A 16,584-nucleotide genomic window follows, 5' to 3' on the forward strand; every position below is an offset into this window, starting at 1 on the left:
ACTGAGCAGCAGACTATGTACAATACACAGAGATACAGGCAAATTTAGCAAATGGATCATACTTACGCTAAAAAATTACTCATTGTTTGTGGAGTTAACTGGGGCATCCTTACCTGGAGCATATACAAACACACAAATATGACTTGCTTCTCATCCTCACAGACTAAACGCAAGGGGAATGAAACTACTATAAACTACTATACAAAACTACTATACAAAAGAGAGAAGTAGTTATGTAGCATTTAAAGACTGAAGGGACCAAGAAAGCAAACTGGGAAAACAGCAGGGTGGGGTTGCAGAATGGTTAGCATCAACAAGCACTCAAGTTTCAAAAGAGAATTAAAGAATGAGAGATAACAGTGCTTCATTAACATCCTCAATTCTAGCCACACAAACTTATGTATTTATTACCATTCTATTCTTCCATAAATTTTATGAGGAGACCCAGTAACACAAGTTTTTAAGTCATTTACCATCTATTAAACTACTTCAAAAGAACATGCATTAACAACCTGTTGATAAAAATATGTACAAAAATGCCAAACTCATGACTTTCTGACCCAAATCTAGCTAGAGTTTTGTGGTTATTTACCCAACTTCTTTTACTGAACAAATTCTACACTATGTGTAAGACCAAAATCTTGCTAAGATTTCATCCCTTTTTCTCACTTTCTATCACCCAAACAACTGTTTCTTCTCTCACTCATAATTTAACAGCTCTGTACTTTGTAATCTTCAAATAGATAAGTGGGCAAATCACTTCTAACTAGATGCAAAAAACTATCACTTCTTGGGGCACCTGGGTGGCTCAGTTGTTAAGCGTCTGCCTTCAGCTTAGGTCATGATCCCAGGGTCCTGGGATGGAGCCCCACATCGGGCTCCCTGCTCCGCGGGGCGCCTGCTTCTCCCTCTCTCACTCCCCCTGCTTGTGTTCCCTGTCTGTCAAATAAATAAAATCTTTAAAAAAAACAAAAAACTACCACTTCTTAACTTTGCACTTCTGCTCAAATGCTCTGCAGGTATCCTCTTCTTTCTGCAGGCCCAGTTACCATATTTTCCCAGACGAAGGCCAACCCTGATTCTATCCTAGGATAGGAAAATTCACACATCCTTAGAACTTAAAACTCAACAGTTACTAACACAGTATGTTGTAAGACATGTGTATAAAGAAGGTGCAGTAATGGAAAAAGTATACATATATCATCTGCTGTCATACCTCATTATATACCTTCATACAATTTTATAGATGAAAAAATTTCAGAGCTCATTTAGTCCATATCTCTCATTTTAAAGGACAGTGAATAGTCCTGTAATAATTTTGTGACTAGTCTAAATTCACAGGGCAAAGAACCAGAGTCAGATTTTTTTATTTTTCAGTTCAGTACTTGTCCTACTTATACTACCTACATCTTCTGATTGCTATTTAAAACATTCTATGAATTTTAATTCTATCGCATTTTTTACTTCTTTTTGAAAATACAAAGAAATCTAAAAATTATATAATTACTCGAACTGCAGTTTAAACCACTCAGTATTCCCTCATAAAGTATTCTAAAATTCAGCTTAATTAAAAAACAAAAAAAAAAGAGCAGATTCATCTTCACAGTAGTTTGTATTTTTAACTATGTTAAGGTAGGGTAAGAAAATATTTATACATCAAAAGAGACAAGTTTAAGAGAAGAGACTTTTGGTATCAAATCCTAAAGAGAGGCTGATAATTTCATCTTTTTTTTGAAAACCTCTTTAAGAAATTTAACAATCTTAAGTATACAAACACTACTGAGGTTAAATTGATTTTTAAATTCCATTGTCCTAGAATCTGGGGAGGGGAAAACTGTTACTCAAAATTTATTGTCCTTATTTACCTGTCTCTTTCTTTTTATTTTTTAAGATTTTATTTACTTACTTGAGAGAGTGAGAGAGAGAAAAGCAAGAGAGAGAGGAAGGTCAGAGGGAGAAGCAGAAACCCCTCTGAGTTGGAAGCCCAATGTGGGACTCGATCCTGGAACTCCAGGATCATGACCTGAGCTGAAGGCAGATGCCCGACTGACTGAGCCACCCAGGTGCCCATTTAACCTGTTCCTTTTAATTTGAAAATATGTGCTTAAAAGGATCTATAAGCTTATAATCGCACAGGCAATTAGTTAACCAGTATTTCTTTATTTTGGAAATACTACTACTACAACTTTTACTCATTTAAATAATCTCTACACCCAATGTGGGGTTTGAACTCATGACCCTGAGATCAAGAGTCACATGCTCTTCTTACTGAGCCAGTCAGATGTCTCCATTACTGACAACTCTTTTAAAATTGTCTTACCTTGGTTGAAAGTACTTTAAATGTGCTCTGTTCTGGGATTATAGGATGAAGAAGTCTCAGTTGCAAATTGTAATCCTCTCCAGAAGGAAGTTTCACCAAAGCAGACAACTAATGAATACAAAATTGGCAGCATGTTTTTATAAATTTATATAATGAAAGGTAAAATACTTAAACTGAATATAATTGCAGAACTTCAATACTGCTGCAGATTGTTTTAAACACTTTATATGGAATATCAGATTTAAGAAATTCAAAATAATCCTTTTTTTCCTACTTGGTCTCCTTTACATGGATTCTCACGTACATAATTAAATAAGCAGAAAATAGTATGTTTCAAACACATATATAACATTTAAATCTCTAGAAAACTCAAGATATAAAAGCAAAACAATACAATATGTAACAAAAGCAAGGAGTCATATGCAAAACATCTACTTCTACCACTAACTTAAATATCATTGAAGTTTTCTACTAAATGCTAAGAAATCAAGTTATTACAAGTCACACTAATTTAATGTGGTTAGTAAATTCTAAGACATATAAATCACACAACAAATAAGCAGACCTTTTTCACAAAGTATACCACACAAATGTAACCAAATCACATATCTTACTAATGTCTTTTATATTTGTCAACCAAGTTCTGCTTTGAATTTCAAATCTAAAGAAAAAGAAAATAATGCACATCTAGCTATAACCTACAGTATGAATACTTTTGTCTCAAAATTTAAAATCATTCAAGCTGAAAAGCCATGCTTCAGATTTTCATCAGCATTTTCCACATCTCAGGAAGAAATAGTGTATGTGATCAACTGCTATAGATTATTCTGCAATATACTATATTTGCAAATAAAAATATTTAATCTCAAAATAAAAAATAGTTCAAAGACTGTAATAACCTCTTTTTCTGAAAATTCCACATTTACATTATTCTTCTGAACATTCTTGATCATAAGTGTAATGATTACTTGAGATTCTGTTTGATACCAGTCATACCTATTGAAAAAGAAAAAAAACCACCTCAGAACATCTAATTTTCTTAGTTGTTGCTTCTTTATGTTTTGTCAAGATAAAAGCTACAATCTGATAAACAACAAGAGCTCCACCTTGAGGAACAAATAAGCAAAGCAGATGGTGATTCACAGAAACAATTTTATAGAACTAATTTTCTTTGACCTGCACTAATGGAAAAGAACAGTAGAGTATGATGCCTCAAACCTTTCCAGTAGACTTAAATACTTACACGATTTTCCGGGTTCTGACTTGTATCTCTAATATTGTTGTGCTTAAGCTAATGTTAAAGATGAAATTTACTCTTAACAGCTAACCATTATTACATACCATTAATAGCTTTACATTTTCATTTCAACCTAACACTCAAAAGAAGCACTTCTATCCCTCTTTTACAGATGAAAAATAAGCCCAGATGGGTGAAGCAATCAGCCAGTCAGTGGCAGGTGTTACATTGGACCCATGTCGGCTGGACTCCACACTCCAAAATCTCTTAACTGAAGTTGGAGCAAAGAGCCCCGAACACAGGGAGCAGAAGCAAATGAGCTAAAATTAAAATAACTTAAAATTTAACTCATCCTGCCAGGCACAACATTAAATACAGTATCTTCCTTCACTCTCAAGGTACATGGGAAAACTAATGTGCCTAGAGATTCTAATTATGTGTATCTTTCCCACAGAAGGCTCTAGAAATGTAGGGATCCTCACTTTCAAATTAGACTATATTAGATTATAAACTCCATGAGGCAGAGCAGTTTATCTATCCTGCCACTATTATATTCCTAGAACTAAGCACAGTGCCTAGTACACAGTACCAGTATTAAATCAATGATGGGATTATTTTATGCTCCAAACATCTTAATTATTATTTGATGTTTGTATTCTACTCCTGCTGCTGCCACCAAGCTAGTCAAAGTTCCTCATCTACTTGGTACTTGGGAGCGTCATCCTAAATCTCCCCAGAAGAAGCATGAATAGACTGTTTTGTTTTAACATTTCCAAACCATTTTAGGTAATTAAAATGCACCTTGATTAAAGAAATGAACTAAGAGTCTCAAAGTTTCCCTCTGAAATTCGGTGAGGATGCAAAGCTCCCGATCAATGCCTTGTGTTTCTTTCTGTTACAGTCCTAAGAATACAAGTTGTACACATGGCTGATGAACAATTAAAAATAAATTCAAATACCTGCTAGACGCTTAATTCATTACTATAACTGCTGCCCTGAGCAACAGTCCCTTTCAACTCATGCAGAATCACTCTATGAAAAATTTACTCTAAAATATAAAAGGCAGGTAGTTACAATTCTGTCAAGCCTACTACTAATTTATTTACCTGTGTAATAACAACTGGAAGAGGCTCTCGTCATACATGGAAAGGTGACATAATATGGAACCAGATGAAGCATGTTTAAAATAGAGAACTGATTTGAATTTAACTAAACACTAAAATCAATCAGTAAACAGCCTTAGAATTAGTTTTCCCAGGGTAAACAAATTTCTAAAAAAAACTAAGAAACACTGAACATCACAGGGTAAGGACTTGCTTACTTTTAAACAAAAGGATTTTTCCCTTTAGGCATATTTATCATGCACTGTCTTATGAAAAAGAAACACTTACTTGATTTTTGACTGATGAGTCCTCTGGGATGCACACTGATTTGGCAAGTTGCAAGAGAAAGATTTTTACAAATTAGTTTACAAACTGTATATTAAAACGCATGTATTATTAATTTACCCAGTGCTATGGTTACTTTGATATGGAATAACTATGTGAAAATGTCCCTCAAAGACAAAGCATACCTGAATTCATAATTGTTAAATAATACTAGTCATCACAAAATATTAGAATATTCAACATTTTTATAATTTTAGGAGTTAAAATTTCAAAAAAGATTTTTCTTCTAAAATAAAAGCGTAAGGGGAAAGGAAGGAAAAATAAGATGAAAACAGAGAGGGAGACAAACTATAGAGACTCTTAACTACAGGAAACAAACTGAGGGTTGCTGGAGGGGAGGTGGGTGGAGGGATGGGGTAACTGGGTGATGGACATTAAGGAGAGCACTTGATGGAATGAGCACTGGATGTCACATGCAACTGATGAATCACTAAATTCTACCTCTGAAACTAATAATAAACTATATGTTAATTAAATCAAATTGAAGTAAAAAAAATAATAAAAAATAAAAACCATAAAACCCAAAAAACTTTCTGAAGGTATGACTGGAAAAGGTTACATTTAAATGTCCAGTTCCAAGGCTAACTCTCTAAACCAAAAACAACAATATTTAAAAAAACATAAAAAAAAAACAACGCACTTTTTTTTTAGAAAGAGTATAACCTTCAGGCTTAGCAGTGGCATCAAACACTGCTCTGGAATATATGAAGGGACATTTCCATGGTGCCTTCCAGATAACAGCTTACACTCTGTTTATGGTCTCTCAGCAACAAACATTCTACACTGCCCATCAAGAAACAAACTGATTCTTGACCAATCAATACTTCCCTAAACTCTGTGTGTGCCAGTTAAGACTACATTAATCTAAAGAACTTGCCCTGGGACATAAGTGACCTCTAAGTTGTCCCTAAATGATAGGGAAGAGATGGGGTTTCGAGGAAGAAAATAAAACCCCTCTACACAGATTTGAGTCTAACTCAGAATTACTCTCCAGTGTTAACTATTTAGAAATACCTGAATCTAGGTGATACCAAGTAGAGATAATGACTAGAACATATTATTCCTGTTCACCTTGGTACAAAGATTAAACTAGTGTGAACCACAGCAGTGACAAAATGCACTGTGGCTAAACAGCTGTTTGTGTTACCAAAGTATAATCCAAATGCTATTTTGTTGTTTTCAGGACTAGTTCCAATCCCAAATATGATACTGTAAGACCTAAACAAAAATACCAGCAGGTGAAGAAAGCCAACTTTTATTTATTTAAAGATTTTTATTTATTTATTTTGAGAAAGCTAGCGAGAGTGAGCAGGGGGAGGAGCAGAGGGAGAGGGACAAGCAGACTGCACGCTACATGCAGAGCCCAACAGGGGACTGAATTTCACGACGCTGAGATCATCACCTGAGCCTAAATCGAGAGTCGGACACTTAACTTAGCCACCCAGGTGCCCTGAAAGAAGCCAACTTTTAATACTTCCCTCATCCATCACCCTTAGGAATATGGACAAGCCTTTGAAGTACAGGAATAACCAGACAGGGCTCAATTCTGGTGATGTTCCAAACTCCAATCACTACATATACACATATCTGACCTGATGCTCACAACCTGACGGAGATTAGCTCTATTAGGCCCAGTTTACACATGAAGAAAGCCCAGAGAATAAAAGACTTTCTCAATGTCACAATGTAATTCTGGAAGACAGAAATGTAAATCTTCCTTCAGACATGAAGAGACCCAAGTGGGTTAAGTAACCGCCAACAGAATTAAGACAACACACACATCTCCTGACTCGTCATTTCATTTACTGACTACACTGCTGATTATCGCTGCTGCTAAAAACTACTAGCCATTATGTAACTATGTGTGTTATATATAAACCTAAGTGGTTAGAAACAAAAAAATCAACTTTCAACTCCACCATAAATTTTAGTAACTGAAAAGACTTGGAAATCTTCATATCCAAAACAATAAATGTGAAACTGAATTAGACAGATAAACATTTCCAAATTTTACTTAACTTTTGTGTTCTCAGTACACCACAATAAACTCTGAAAGTGCTTTCTAGGCAGCAGCTGTTTAACCTAAATGTGATGACTTTCAGCAAGGAAAAGACAAAAAATAACCACCCTGACCATACTAAAATATGCCAAATCAACTTGATCACACATGAAACAAGCCCAATAATTTTCATGACTATAAACCTCTATATCTATTTCACCAAAAACGGTATTATTGCAGTCGCTAGAAGAAAAGTATTTACATGGAATTGCTTAAGATCTAAGTAAAGGTCATTCGGAGTCCTGTCTCAAATATATGGCAAAATTATAATTAAGTAAGAACATGAATAAAAATTTTGTACTTACCACCTCAGATTGTGATCCTATTAAAAACATAAAAAGAAAACATTTCTATTTAACAGTATATTTACAGGGAGTCACATACATGACTTCTATAGCACAAACATACTGATTGATTACATAAGCCAATTTTCCACACATTTCAAATTTTAAAAAGTGGTTTAATTTTGCATCCTAGAGTCACTGTAGACTTTTAGTAATTTCTTACCGGTAACACAACTGCAAAACAAATCCATCCAAATCTTCCTTTCAACATATAACAAAACCTTGGAAATCCCTATCTAAGGGAACATACACTATTTAAATTTATGATTTATAAAGTTATAAAGTTAAAAACACATTTGTTTAAATCCAAAAATGTCAAAAATTTATTTCTTTGTAAAGTGAAAGACATGAGAAACCTATATACTTACCATTCTGGGCCTCTTGACACCTTTTAATCCAGACAGTGAAATCAGGATCTGTACCTAGAAAAAACAAACTGACTGTAACATCACTCACTCATCAGCACCATCTAACATATTCATTCAACAAATACTTACTGAATACCTACTATGTTCCAAACAGTGTTTTAGGCAATGGGGATTCAGCAGTAAATTAAACAAAAATACTTGTCCTAACAGGATTTATAGTAACCATAATGCTACAGCTCTAAGTACACGAATACTTTTAACATTTAGACATTCATCCTGAAGAATTTTAATTAAAAAAAAAAACATGGTTTTAGCCACAGTCAACCTTACTGGTTCCCAGATACAAATAATCTACATTTCCCCTCACTTCTCTCCTGTTAAAGGAGCTTCCTCTCACACAACAAAATCAGACCTGAATTAGATACCCAACACACTATCAGTTAGTGTGGGATAGAAGCCTGGTACCAGACAGCTAGACCAAGGTCTAGAAGCTTCTTCTGACCCCAGATTTGTTCTCTAATGCAGCTACCCACTTTTTCTATCTACTCTTCTCTCAGTAGCTTTTCCTGTTACCATGCCATTCCTACCAATACCAAAAAACACCTCTGTACTTTGCGCAGTTCTGTTTATCTCCAGATTCCACAGCAGCCAAGAGACTACAGATGGTGAACTATATATTTAGAGATAGCAATGTAAACATGTACATAAGCAAATTATTAATTTCTAAAGACTCAGGACAATGATAATCCAAACAGTACAGGGTCTAATCCAATATAATGTTAAAAATTATTAAAAGTGGGAGGGTTGGGTGGCTCAGTCGTTAAGCGTCTGCCTTCGGCTCAGATCATGATCCCAGGGTTCTGGGATTGAGCCCTGCATCCAGTTCCCTGCTCAGCGGGAAGCCTGTTTCTCCCTCTCCCACTTCCCCTGCTTGTGTTCCCTCTCTCACTGTGTCTCTGTCAAATAAATACATAAAATCTTTAAAAAAAATTATTAAAAGTACTCTAAAGTTTGCAAACTCAAATTGCAGGCAAGATTATTCTGAAAAATAAAAATTTCTTAAAATGAATTTTCTAGTACACTGATTTATAAATAACATTCAAACTGTATAGGCCTTAATACCTAGGCACATATACACACACACTCATTCTAGTGGGGGTAATAATTATATCAAAATCCTAGATTTGAATATCAGTAAATAAAACCAAGCTTCCTACCATACCAAAGGAAAAAAAGGTAATATTTTGAGTTGTAAATTTTTACCCTGTTAATAAGGGAACCCTAACAGTTTAACATAAATTTTCCTTAGAATTAAAAGACAAATTTGTTTTTAAATTAAAATATCTGTAAAAGCAATTTTACCAAAAAACAGACACCTTCATTTGAGGCGGACTCTGAAATAATCCTGAGATAAAAATCAATGGCAGTAAGATATTAATAAATGAAACAATTTAGGTGATGAACTTTCTATTGCTCTAAAAGAAATAAGGAATAGGGCTTAGAAATCTACAACATGGAATGATTTATGTCTCTTCTGGGTTTTCAAGTATGTGTCAAGGTACAGGATAATTGGACTCTTTAGAATCTGCTAGAAGTGCAGATATGCTGGCTTGCTTACTAAATAGCCAAATTATTCATGTACCACTCACTACTCCTTCCTAATTTGTAGGTTCCAATTGCAAAGTTGGACCCACTGTCCTCTCTCAAGCAGGTATACAGCAGAAGAGCAAATATTCAAAGCAATACAAGAGTAAATTTTTAAAATATAAAAACATACTCATGCAATACTTTAGAGCAGGGTTTCCCAACCTCAGCACTACTGCTATTTTGGACCAGCTACTTCTCTGTTGTGGGGGACAATTCTGTGCAATGTAGGATGTTTAGCAGTATCCCCGGCCTCTACTCACTAGGTATCCACAGCACATCCCCCATTCACCAGTCATGATAATCAAAAATCTCTTCAGACATTGCTAAATGTCCCTCAGGGAGCAATATCATCCCTACTTAGGAACCACTGCTTTAGAGAACTGTGATAAAACTCTATCATTAGAGGGTGCCTGGGTGGCTCAGTCGTTAGGCGTCAGACCTTCGGCTCAGGTCATGATCCCGGGGTCCTGGGATCGAGCCCCAGATTGGGCTCCCTGCTCAGCGGGAAGCCTGTTTCTCCCTCTCCCACTCCCGCTGCTTGTGTTCCCTCTCTCGCTGTATCTCTCTCTGTCAAATAAATAAATAAAATCTTAAAAAAAAAAAAAAAGATTGCTTTAAAAAAAAACCACAGAAATAATGGATTAGTTTATTAACATACAATTCCAATACTTACTATCTAATTTCTGTCCTTCTATAAAAGTTTCTAAAGCAGCAGCATAGTTTTTTTCATGGTATTCACATATCCTGCATGAGTATATTAAAAACAAATACCACACACACATGAGATCATGCAAAAAGGATTTCTAAATTAAATATCCTAGTACTCTCTATTGATAAAAAAATAATTTATTTTAAATATATGTTAATAAGCCCAGAGATTTTCTAATATACTGTAACATTAAATATAATTCTCATTAAAACCCAATTTTGGAACTCATTTCAAAAAGAATTTCTTGATTTAACTGTGCATACTTATTCCAAAATATAGTTATGCTAAGAAACCAAAGAAGTTTCTTAAGAATAAAATTACACTTATCAACAGAAACAAGCTGGGATGTAACGTACACCGATACAGGGCTTTCACAGCATTAAATGTAGCCTGTCCAGCCTGGTTAAATACAATAAATTCCAAACAATGAATGAAAAAGGGATTTGAAATCCATCAGTTTCTTCTTTTCCTTGTAATTACTTCAACATCACTATTTTAAAACACACTACAACAGAAGTATAAAATTATATTTAAAATTGAATCCTACCTCAGCTATAAAATGTATAAATACAAAATTTACTATTTACATAAAACTTAAAATTCATGCAATGAACTAAATACCTACTATCTATAGTCCAGACCCAATTAGAAGAGTAGTTATTGCATACCCTTTCCTCAGCATAGCAGTGGAATTATTTGGATTAAGTTCAAGAGATTTCTTTGCATCAGCAACAGCATCTACATACAAAAAAAAAAAAAAGAGAAAGAAAGAAAAGAAAAGGGGGAGGGTTTAGTCAGTAATTTATGGATCCTAACAAGTTACATACAAAATTTGAATCAGCCCTACATTTTTAAGCTTTCAAGTTAGTGCAATGGACAAATGCTTTTAAATTAGGAAAAATTAATCCAAGATATAATCCAAAAAAAATCACTCTCATACCTTATTAGCCTAATATTTAGCTTTCTTTTTAAAGCTATTCAGTCAATGTATAAAGCTTTGTCACAAAGTTCATCTAATTTTCTCATTAACATCATTTATGTAATATGACTCAAGATATTTAGTTTTCCCTACCTAGATTCTCTACCCAGAACAATTTAAAAGTTACACAATATACAAAAATTACAAACAAGAGCATTTCATTTAGTCTGTAAAACAATAAATGTGATGCTATTTTTTGTTAGTATATCCAATAACTACAAATGAAATCTGTATAAATTCTCCACCCACTGAAGGAAGGAGACACCCAGAACATTTGTATGGGTGTTGCTCAACATATTTGTCATGTTTCAGCTACTTCACACCTTGTGTGAAAGACCAATTTAAAAATCTTCAAAGATAATATCTACTATATTTGATTCACTGTATCTTGGGTAAAATTTATAACTTATAAGAAATAATATATTTAGTAAGAAAAGTTACCACAGTAATTCCCAAGAAGAATGTGACAATAAGCTCTTTGACAATAATATTGAGCATCATCTGGTTTCTGTTCCAAAGCCTTAATCAGCTCCTACAAATACAAACATGTTGAATGTCAATAAATGTTTTTAAAAGCAACTGAATTCTAATTAAACATGATTTTTAATCAAATAACCTATTATCATAAGCTATTTGGAGGAAAGATAACAGAATAAGCTTGGAGCTTTCCTTTGCAAGAGGATCAATATCACCCCTTCTCCAGTCTCTCCCCCAAAATCCACAATCTAATGTAGTATCTTAGCACAGTTCCTGGCCTGTGGTAGAAACTCTAAATGGTAATTACTATCACCTCATTTATTCTGAAGAATTTATATACATTGACCATCAAAGACTTTCTCCCTCTAATTTGGAGAAGACTCGAAGATTTGAGATGCCTAGAAAATATGAAACCGTCCAATAAAAACAAACAAAAAACCTGGAAGTTGAATCTAGCGCTCAGGAAGGTTAACAGAATCAATAAAGACACAATGAAGTTTATCTGGCCCTCCCCCATCGTCTGTCAATAGCAGACAACCCTAAGAAATTACCGCATTCCGTTGAAAGCCCAGATACAGTACCTCATAGATAGCTACCATCAATATGAGATTAAAACTTTGTCACCCTGCGCAGTCACAGTATGTAAGTGGTAGCTGGAACAGTAATGATGCAAGAAATGACAGCACGATCAGTGAGGCCAAGAATAAATGTAGGCAAATAGGAATGCTTTGATTCTCTACCTAATGCTCACACATTCTAGGGATTTGGTAGTTTTCTTAAAAGGTAAAATTACTTCAGGGGCACCTGGGTGGGTGGCTCAGATGGTTAAGCATCTGCCTTCGGCCCAGGGTCCTGGGATTGAGCCCCACACAGGGCTCCCTGCTAGGCGGAAAGCCTGCTTCTCCCTCTCCCTCTACTGTTCCCCTTGCTTGTGCTCTCTTGCTCTAATAAATAAATAAAATCTTAAAAAAAAAAAAAAGTAAAATTATTTCAATAACAACACATCACTGATTTTGCTCTTAGCGTGATTCCCCAAAATCAAATTATACTATACTTGGTAATCATTTATCTAAAACGCAATATACCTAAAATCCAAACCACTTTTTACCTTCTTCACTTCTTTCATCCTGATCCAAGCAATACTGAAAATCAGATCTTGTTTATGTCAATGGGCAAAAAACTCTCCAACGTCTTCGCAGCTGATGTCTTTGCAGCTGACTCCAAGCAAAAGCCCAAGTTCTTCCAGTGACCTTCAAGGCCCTCCCTGATACAACCCTCTGCTAGCTCTCTGACCTCATCTCTTACTACTCTTCCTCTTGCTCCTCTACTCTAGCCACAATGGCCTCCTTGCTGTTCTTCAAACACCTTAGGACTCTGTACCTGCTGCTCCCTCTCACCAGAAAGCTCTTCCCCACATGTGCTCAGAAGATCCAGCCCATCACCTTAGTGACAAGACTGTCAAATCCAGGTCTGACTCCAAATCTGCTTTTTGAACACCAAACCACACTGCCTCTTGGTAACCTCTCTTTAATCCAAGTATCCTTCACACACCAATGACATTTGTATTAATATGTTTCCTAACACTTTGAAATTCCTAAGTTAAATGATACCATCTTGTACTTAAACTTTCAACAATTTTGAAAACCTCTGATAGCTTCTTACCTATCTACTCAAATACATCTTCAAACCAAATTTCTAGCCTCTCCTCAGCAAGAAAACAAGTATGAGTCAAAAAGCTACTATAAATTATACTAGGATCTGGTTCAACAATTTATAAGTATTTTTAAACATATATTATGTAACAAAGACAGGCCAGACACTGGGGGTACAAAGATAAATAAAATGGAATCAAGTAAAAACTGATTTTCAAACAACCAACTTACAAATGACCTTTAAAAACACAAACCAACTGTTGGTTAAGGAGAACCATTTATGTCACTCAGTTAAATAAACTAAGCAATTCACTTATTGGGCTATTATTCTGAAAAGTTACCAAAAAACAGAACACAAACTGAACACTATGACACACAAATATAAGTCATAAAACACAATAACCAGTTTATTTCGAATAAACAATATACAGTATAATAAAACCAGAAGAAGTGAAATTAAAACAATGATTTGGGTTGTATTAACGACATCAGACTTGTGGCATGTTTTGAGAGTTCTACTGTTTCTGTGACAACAGTTGCCCGATGCTAGAGCAAAGGGACTAGAGAGAGGTATCTCAAAGGCAAGGACTTCAGTGCCAACATTTGAATCAAAGGGGCAAAAGGCCATTATTTAATGCAGACTCACATAAAATGAGTTAGTTTATAGTCAAGCAACTTACAGTTCTCAAAAATAAAGAAACTCAATGAACTATGAAATATAATTACATTGAAATCTTTACCAAGATAATGGTGAAGGAAGTACCTTGATAATCCAAATCGGGGAAAAACTCCTTTTTAACGCACTGAAATTGTTTCAAACTTAGATCTCAGAAAATGAATTTCCAAATCTTTAAAGTTTTAGGATTTTTAAAAATGCTAGTCAACAAGTTAACCTGTTGTTAAGGTTAAAAGCAAAAGCGAACTGCTCAGACTGATCTAACTGCTGAAGGCATGTAGCTCTGGGTATCTCAGTTTGATTCCACTTCACATTTTCTTCTAGCCACAGCTAATTCCCAATCACAGATAATAAACAAGAGTACCAACCCCTCTCCCTTCCTAAACTACCTAGCACTGCTAAAGCTTGTTTGGAGCGCAGCCACTCGTATACCCTTACCACGTAAACCATGCAGAACAGGTAACACTGCATTTATGCTAACTCTCTCTGTTCTCAATGCTCTGAACAAAGCTATCAATGGTCAGCTACTTCAAAGTCAGCTATCAAACCTTTAATTATATTATACATCCCTAGACCTACCCCCTCCTCTAGAGGAAGACCTGATGCCTTGAACCCAGAGACTTGTCACTTGTCAACTATATAACCCTGAGCAAGTGAACCTCTTTGGTCTCAGCTTCCTTGTGAGTAAAATACAAATACCCACCTCAGTTGTTATAAGAACTATGGTAGGAGTCATTTCACATAACACATCTGAGTGCCTACCACATTGCAGGCACTACACGGAGAATGTGGTAAAAAAGATACACAAAACCCCTGCCCCCTTGTTAGCTTACAATGGGGCTCAATTTAGATAGGGTGGTCCAAGAAAGTAAGTTTCTCCTAGGTGACATGTCAGCTGAAATCTCAAATGATGAGCATCTCCAAGCAAAATGAGATAGTACAAGAGAGTACATTTTAAGCAAAAGGAATTGCAAGTCCATAGGCCCTCCACAAGGACTGAGCTTGATACATTTCAAGTGACATTAAAAAAAAAAAAAAGACAGCGCTGGGGCACCTGGGTAGCTTAGTTGGTTAGGCCTCTGCCTTCAGCTCAGGTCATGATCCTGGGGTCCTGGGATCAAGTCCTGGATCAGACTCTGCTCAGCGGGTAGTCTGCTTCTCCCTCTGCCCCTCAACCTGTTTGTGCTCACGCGCGCACTCTTCTGTCTCAAATAAATAAATAAGATCTTAAAAAAAAAAAAAAGTGTGGCTAGAACCTAGAGAGCAAAGAAGCTGCAAGATGCCTACCCTCAAGGGCCTCATCTTGTACCTTACATTACTTATCTTCATTACAGCCCTTTCAAATAGGTCCTACTTAGTCTCACTTCACAGATAGGAAATCTGATCCCGAGTGACATCAGGAATTTTCCTGAGGTTACAGAGTTATTATGAAACAACGGGACCCAAGCACTCTGATTCCAGAGCCTGAGGGGTTTTTTTTGTTTTTGTTTTTGTTTTTTTAAGTAAACTCTACCCTCAACATGGGGCTCAAACTCACAACCCCAAGATCAAGAGTTTCATGTTCTACCGAATGAGCCAGCCAGGTACCCCCAGAGCCTATGCTCTTAACCACTATTCATACTGGGCCTCAAAAGATTCCCGTAATTCACACGTCTTCTCTACCTAGTGAAATGAGACATCCTCTGTAAGGTTTTTCTGACTACCCTGGTTAGCCTCTACTCTGCTGTGTTCTTGGTGTACTTCATACACCACTCCATTAGAATATTTACCTTATATTTTAATAATCTGTTGACTTGTCTGTCTCTCCACTAGACTGCAAACTTCCTCAATGCAGTCTTTTCATCTTTAGATCCCTGGCTCTCAGTACAAAATTCACCACTAATATGTACTACTATATGCTGAATGAATGAAAAATGTGCATCAGCTTGATATAAACATTTCCCCTTTAATCCTAACTGGATGGTCTTGTAACATTTTAAGTGATGCATCATCAAGTGTCCTCAATTTCAAAATGACTAGTTGACTCTTGAACAATGACGTTGTGTTAGGGGCACTGACCCTCCCAGTCAAAAACCCAATCCAAGGGGTGCCTGGGTGGCTCAGTCGTTGAGCGTCTGCCTTCGGCTCAGGTCATGATCTCAGGGTCCTGGGATCGAGCCCGGCATCAGGCTCCCTGCCGGCGGGAAGCCTGCTTCTCCCTCTCCCACTCCCCCTGCTTGTGTTCCCTCTCTCGCTGTCTCTCTCTCTGTCAAATAAATAAATAAAATCTTAAAAAAAAAAAAAAAAAAAAAACAATCCAAGTGTAACTTTCGACTCCCCAGAAACTTAACAGCCTTCTATTGACCGGAAGCCTTACCGATAACATAAACAGTCAACTAGAACATATTTTGTATGCTATAGGTATAGGTATTAGGTAGGTATAGGTAGGCTATATTCTTACAATAAAGCTAGAGAAAAAAAATTGGAATTCGTAAGAAAAACACATTTACAGTACTGCACATATTAGAAAATGTCCATATGTTAAGTGGGCCAATGCAGTTCAAACCCAGGTTGTTCAAGGGTCAACTGTGAGGTCACCTCTAGCTTTAAAAAGAACACTTTCTCGGGGAGCCTGGGGGGACCAGTCAGTTAAGTATCCAACTCTTGATTTTGGCTCAGATCATGATCC

The 16,584-nt window shown here is 35.9% G+C and overlaps 1 protein-coding gene across 1 annotated transcript in view; it reads right to left on the reverse strand.

Moving 5' to 3' along the window:
- Positions 1-16,584, reverse strand: part of SUGT1 (SGT1 homolog, MIS12 kinetochore complex assembly cochaperone) — a 38,886-nt gene that overhangs the window by 19,532 nt on the left and 2,770 nt on the right. The window contains exons 3-10 of the mRNA XM_035003268.1: positions 11,553-11,643; positions 10,801-10,870; positions 10,097-10,167; positions 7,777-7,830; positions 7,370-7,386; positions 4,949-4,983; positions 3,220-3,316; positions 2,321-2,428 (exon numbers count right to left, since the gene is read on the reverse strand). Of these exons, the coding sequence (XP_034859159.1) occupies positions 2,321-2,428; positions 3,220-3,316; positions 4,949-4,983; positions 7,370-7,386; positions 7,777-7,830; positions 10,097-10,167; positions 10,801-10,870; positions 11,553-11,643 (543 nt within the window). The remainder of the gene's footprint in view (positions 1-2,320; positions 2,429-3,219; positions 3,317-4,948; positions 4,984-7,369; positions 7,387-7,776; positions 7,831-10,096; positions 10,168-10,800; positions 10,871-11,552; positions 11,644-16,584) is intronic.

Source organism: Mirounga leonina, unplaced genomic scaffold (genome assembly GCF_011800145.1).
Source record: "Mirounga leonina isolate KUSES-001 unplaced genomic scaffold, KU_Mleo_1.0 Mir_127, whole genome shotgun sequence".
In the NCBI taxonomy this organism is placed as follows: Eukaryota; Metazoa; Chordata; class Mammalia; order Carnivora; family Phocidae; genus Mirounga; species Mirounga leonina.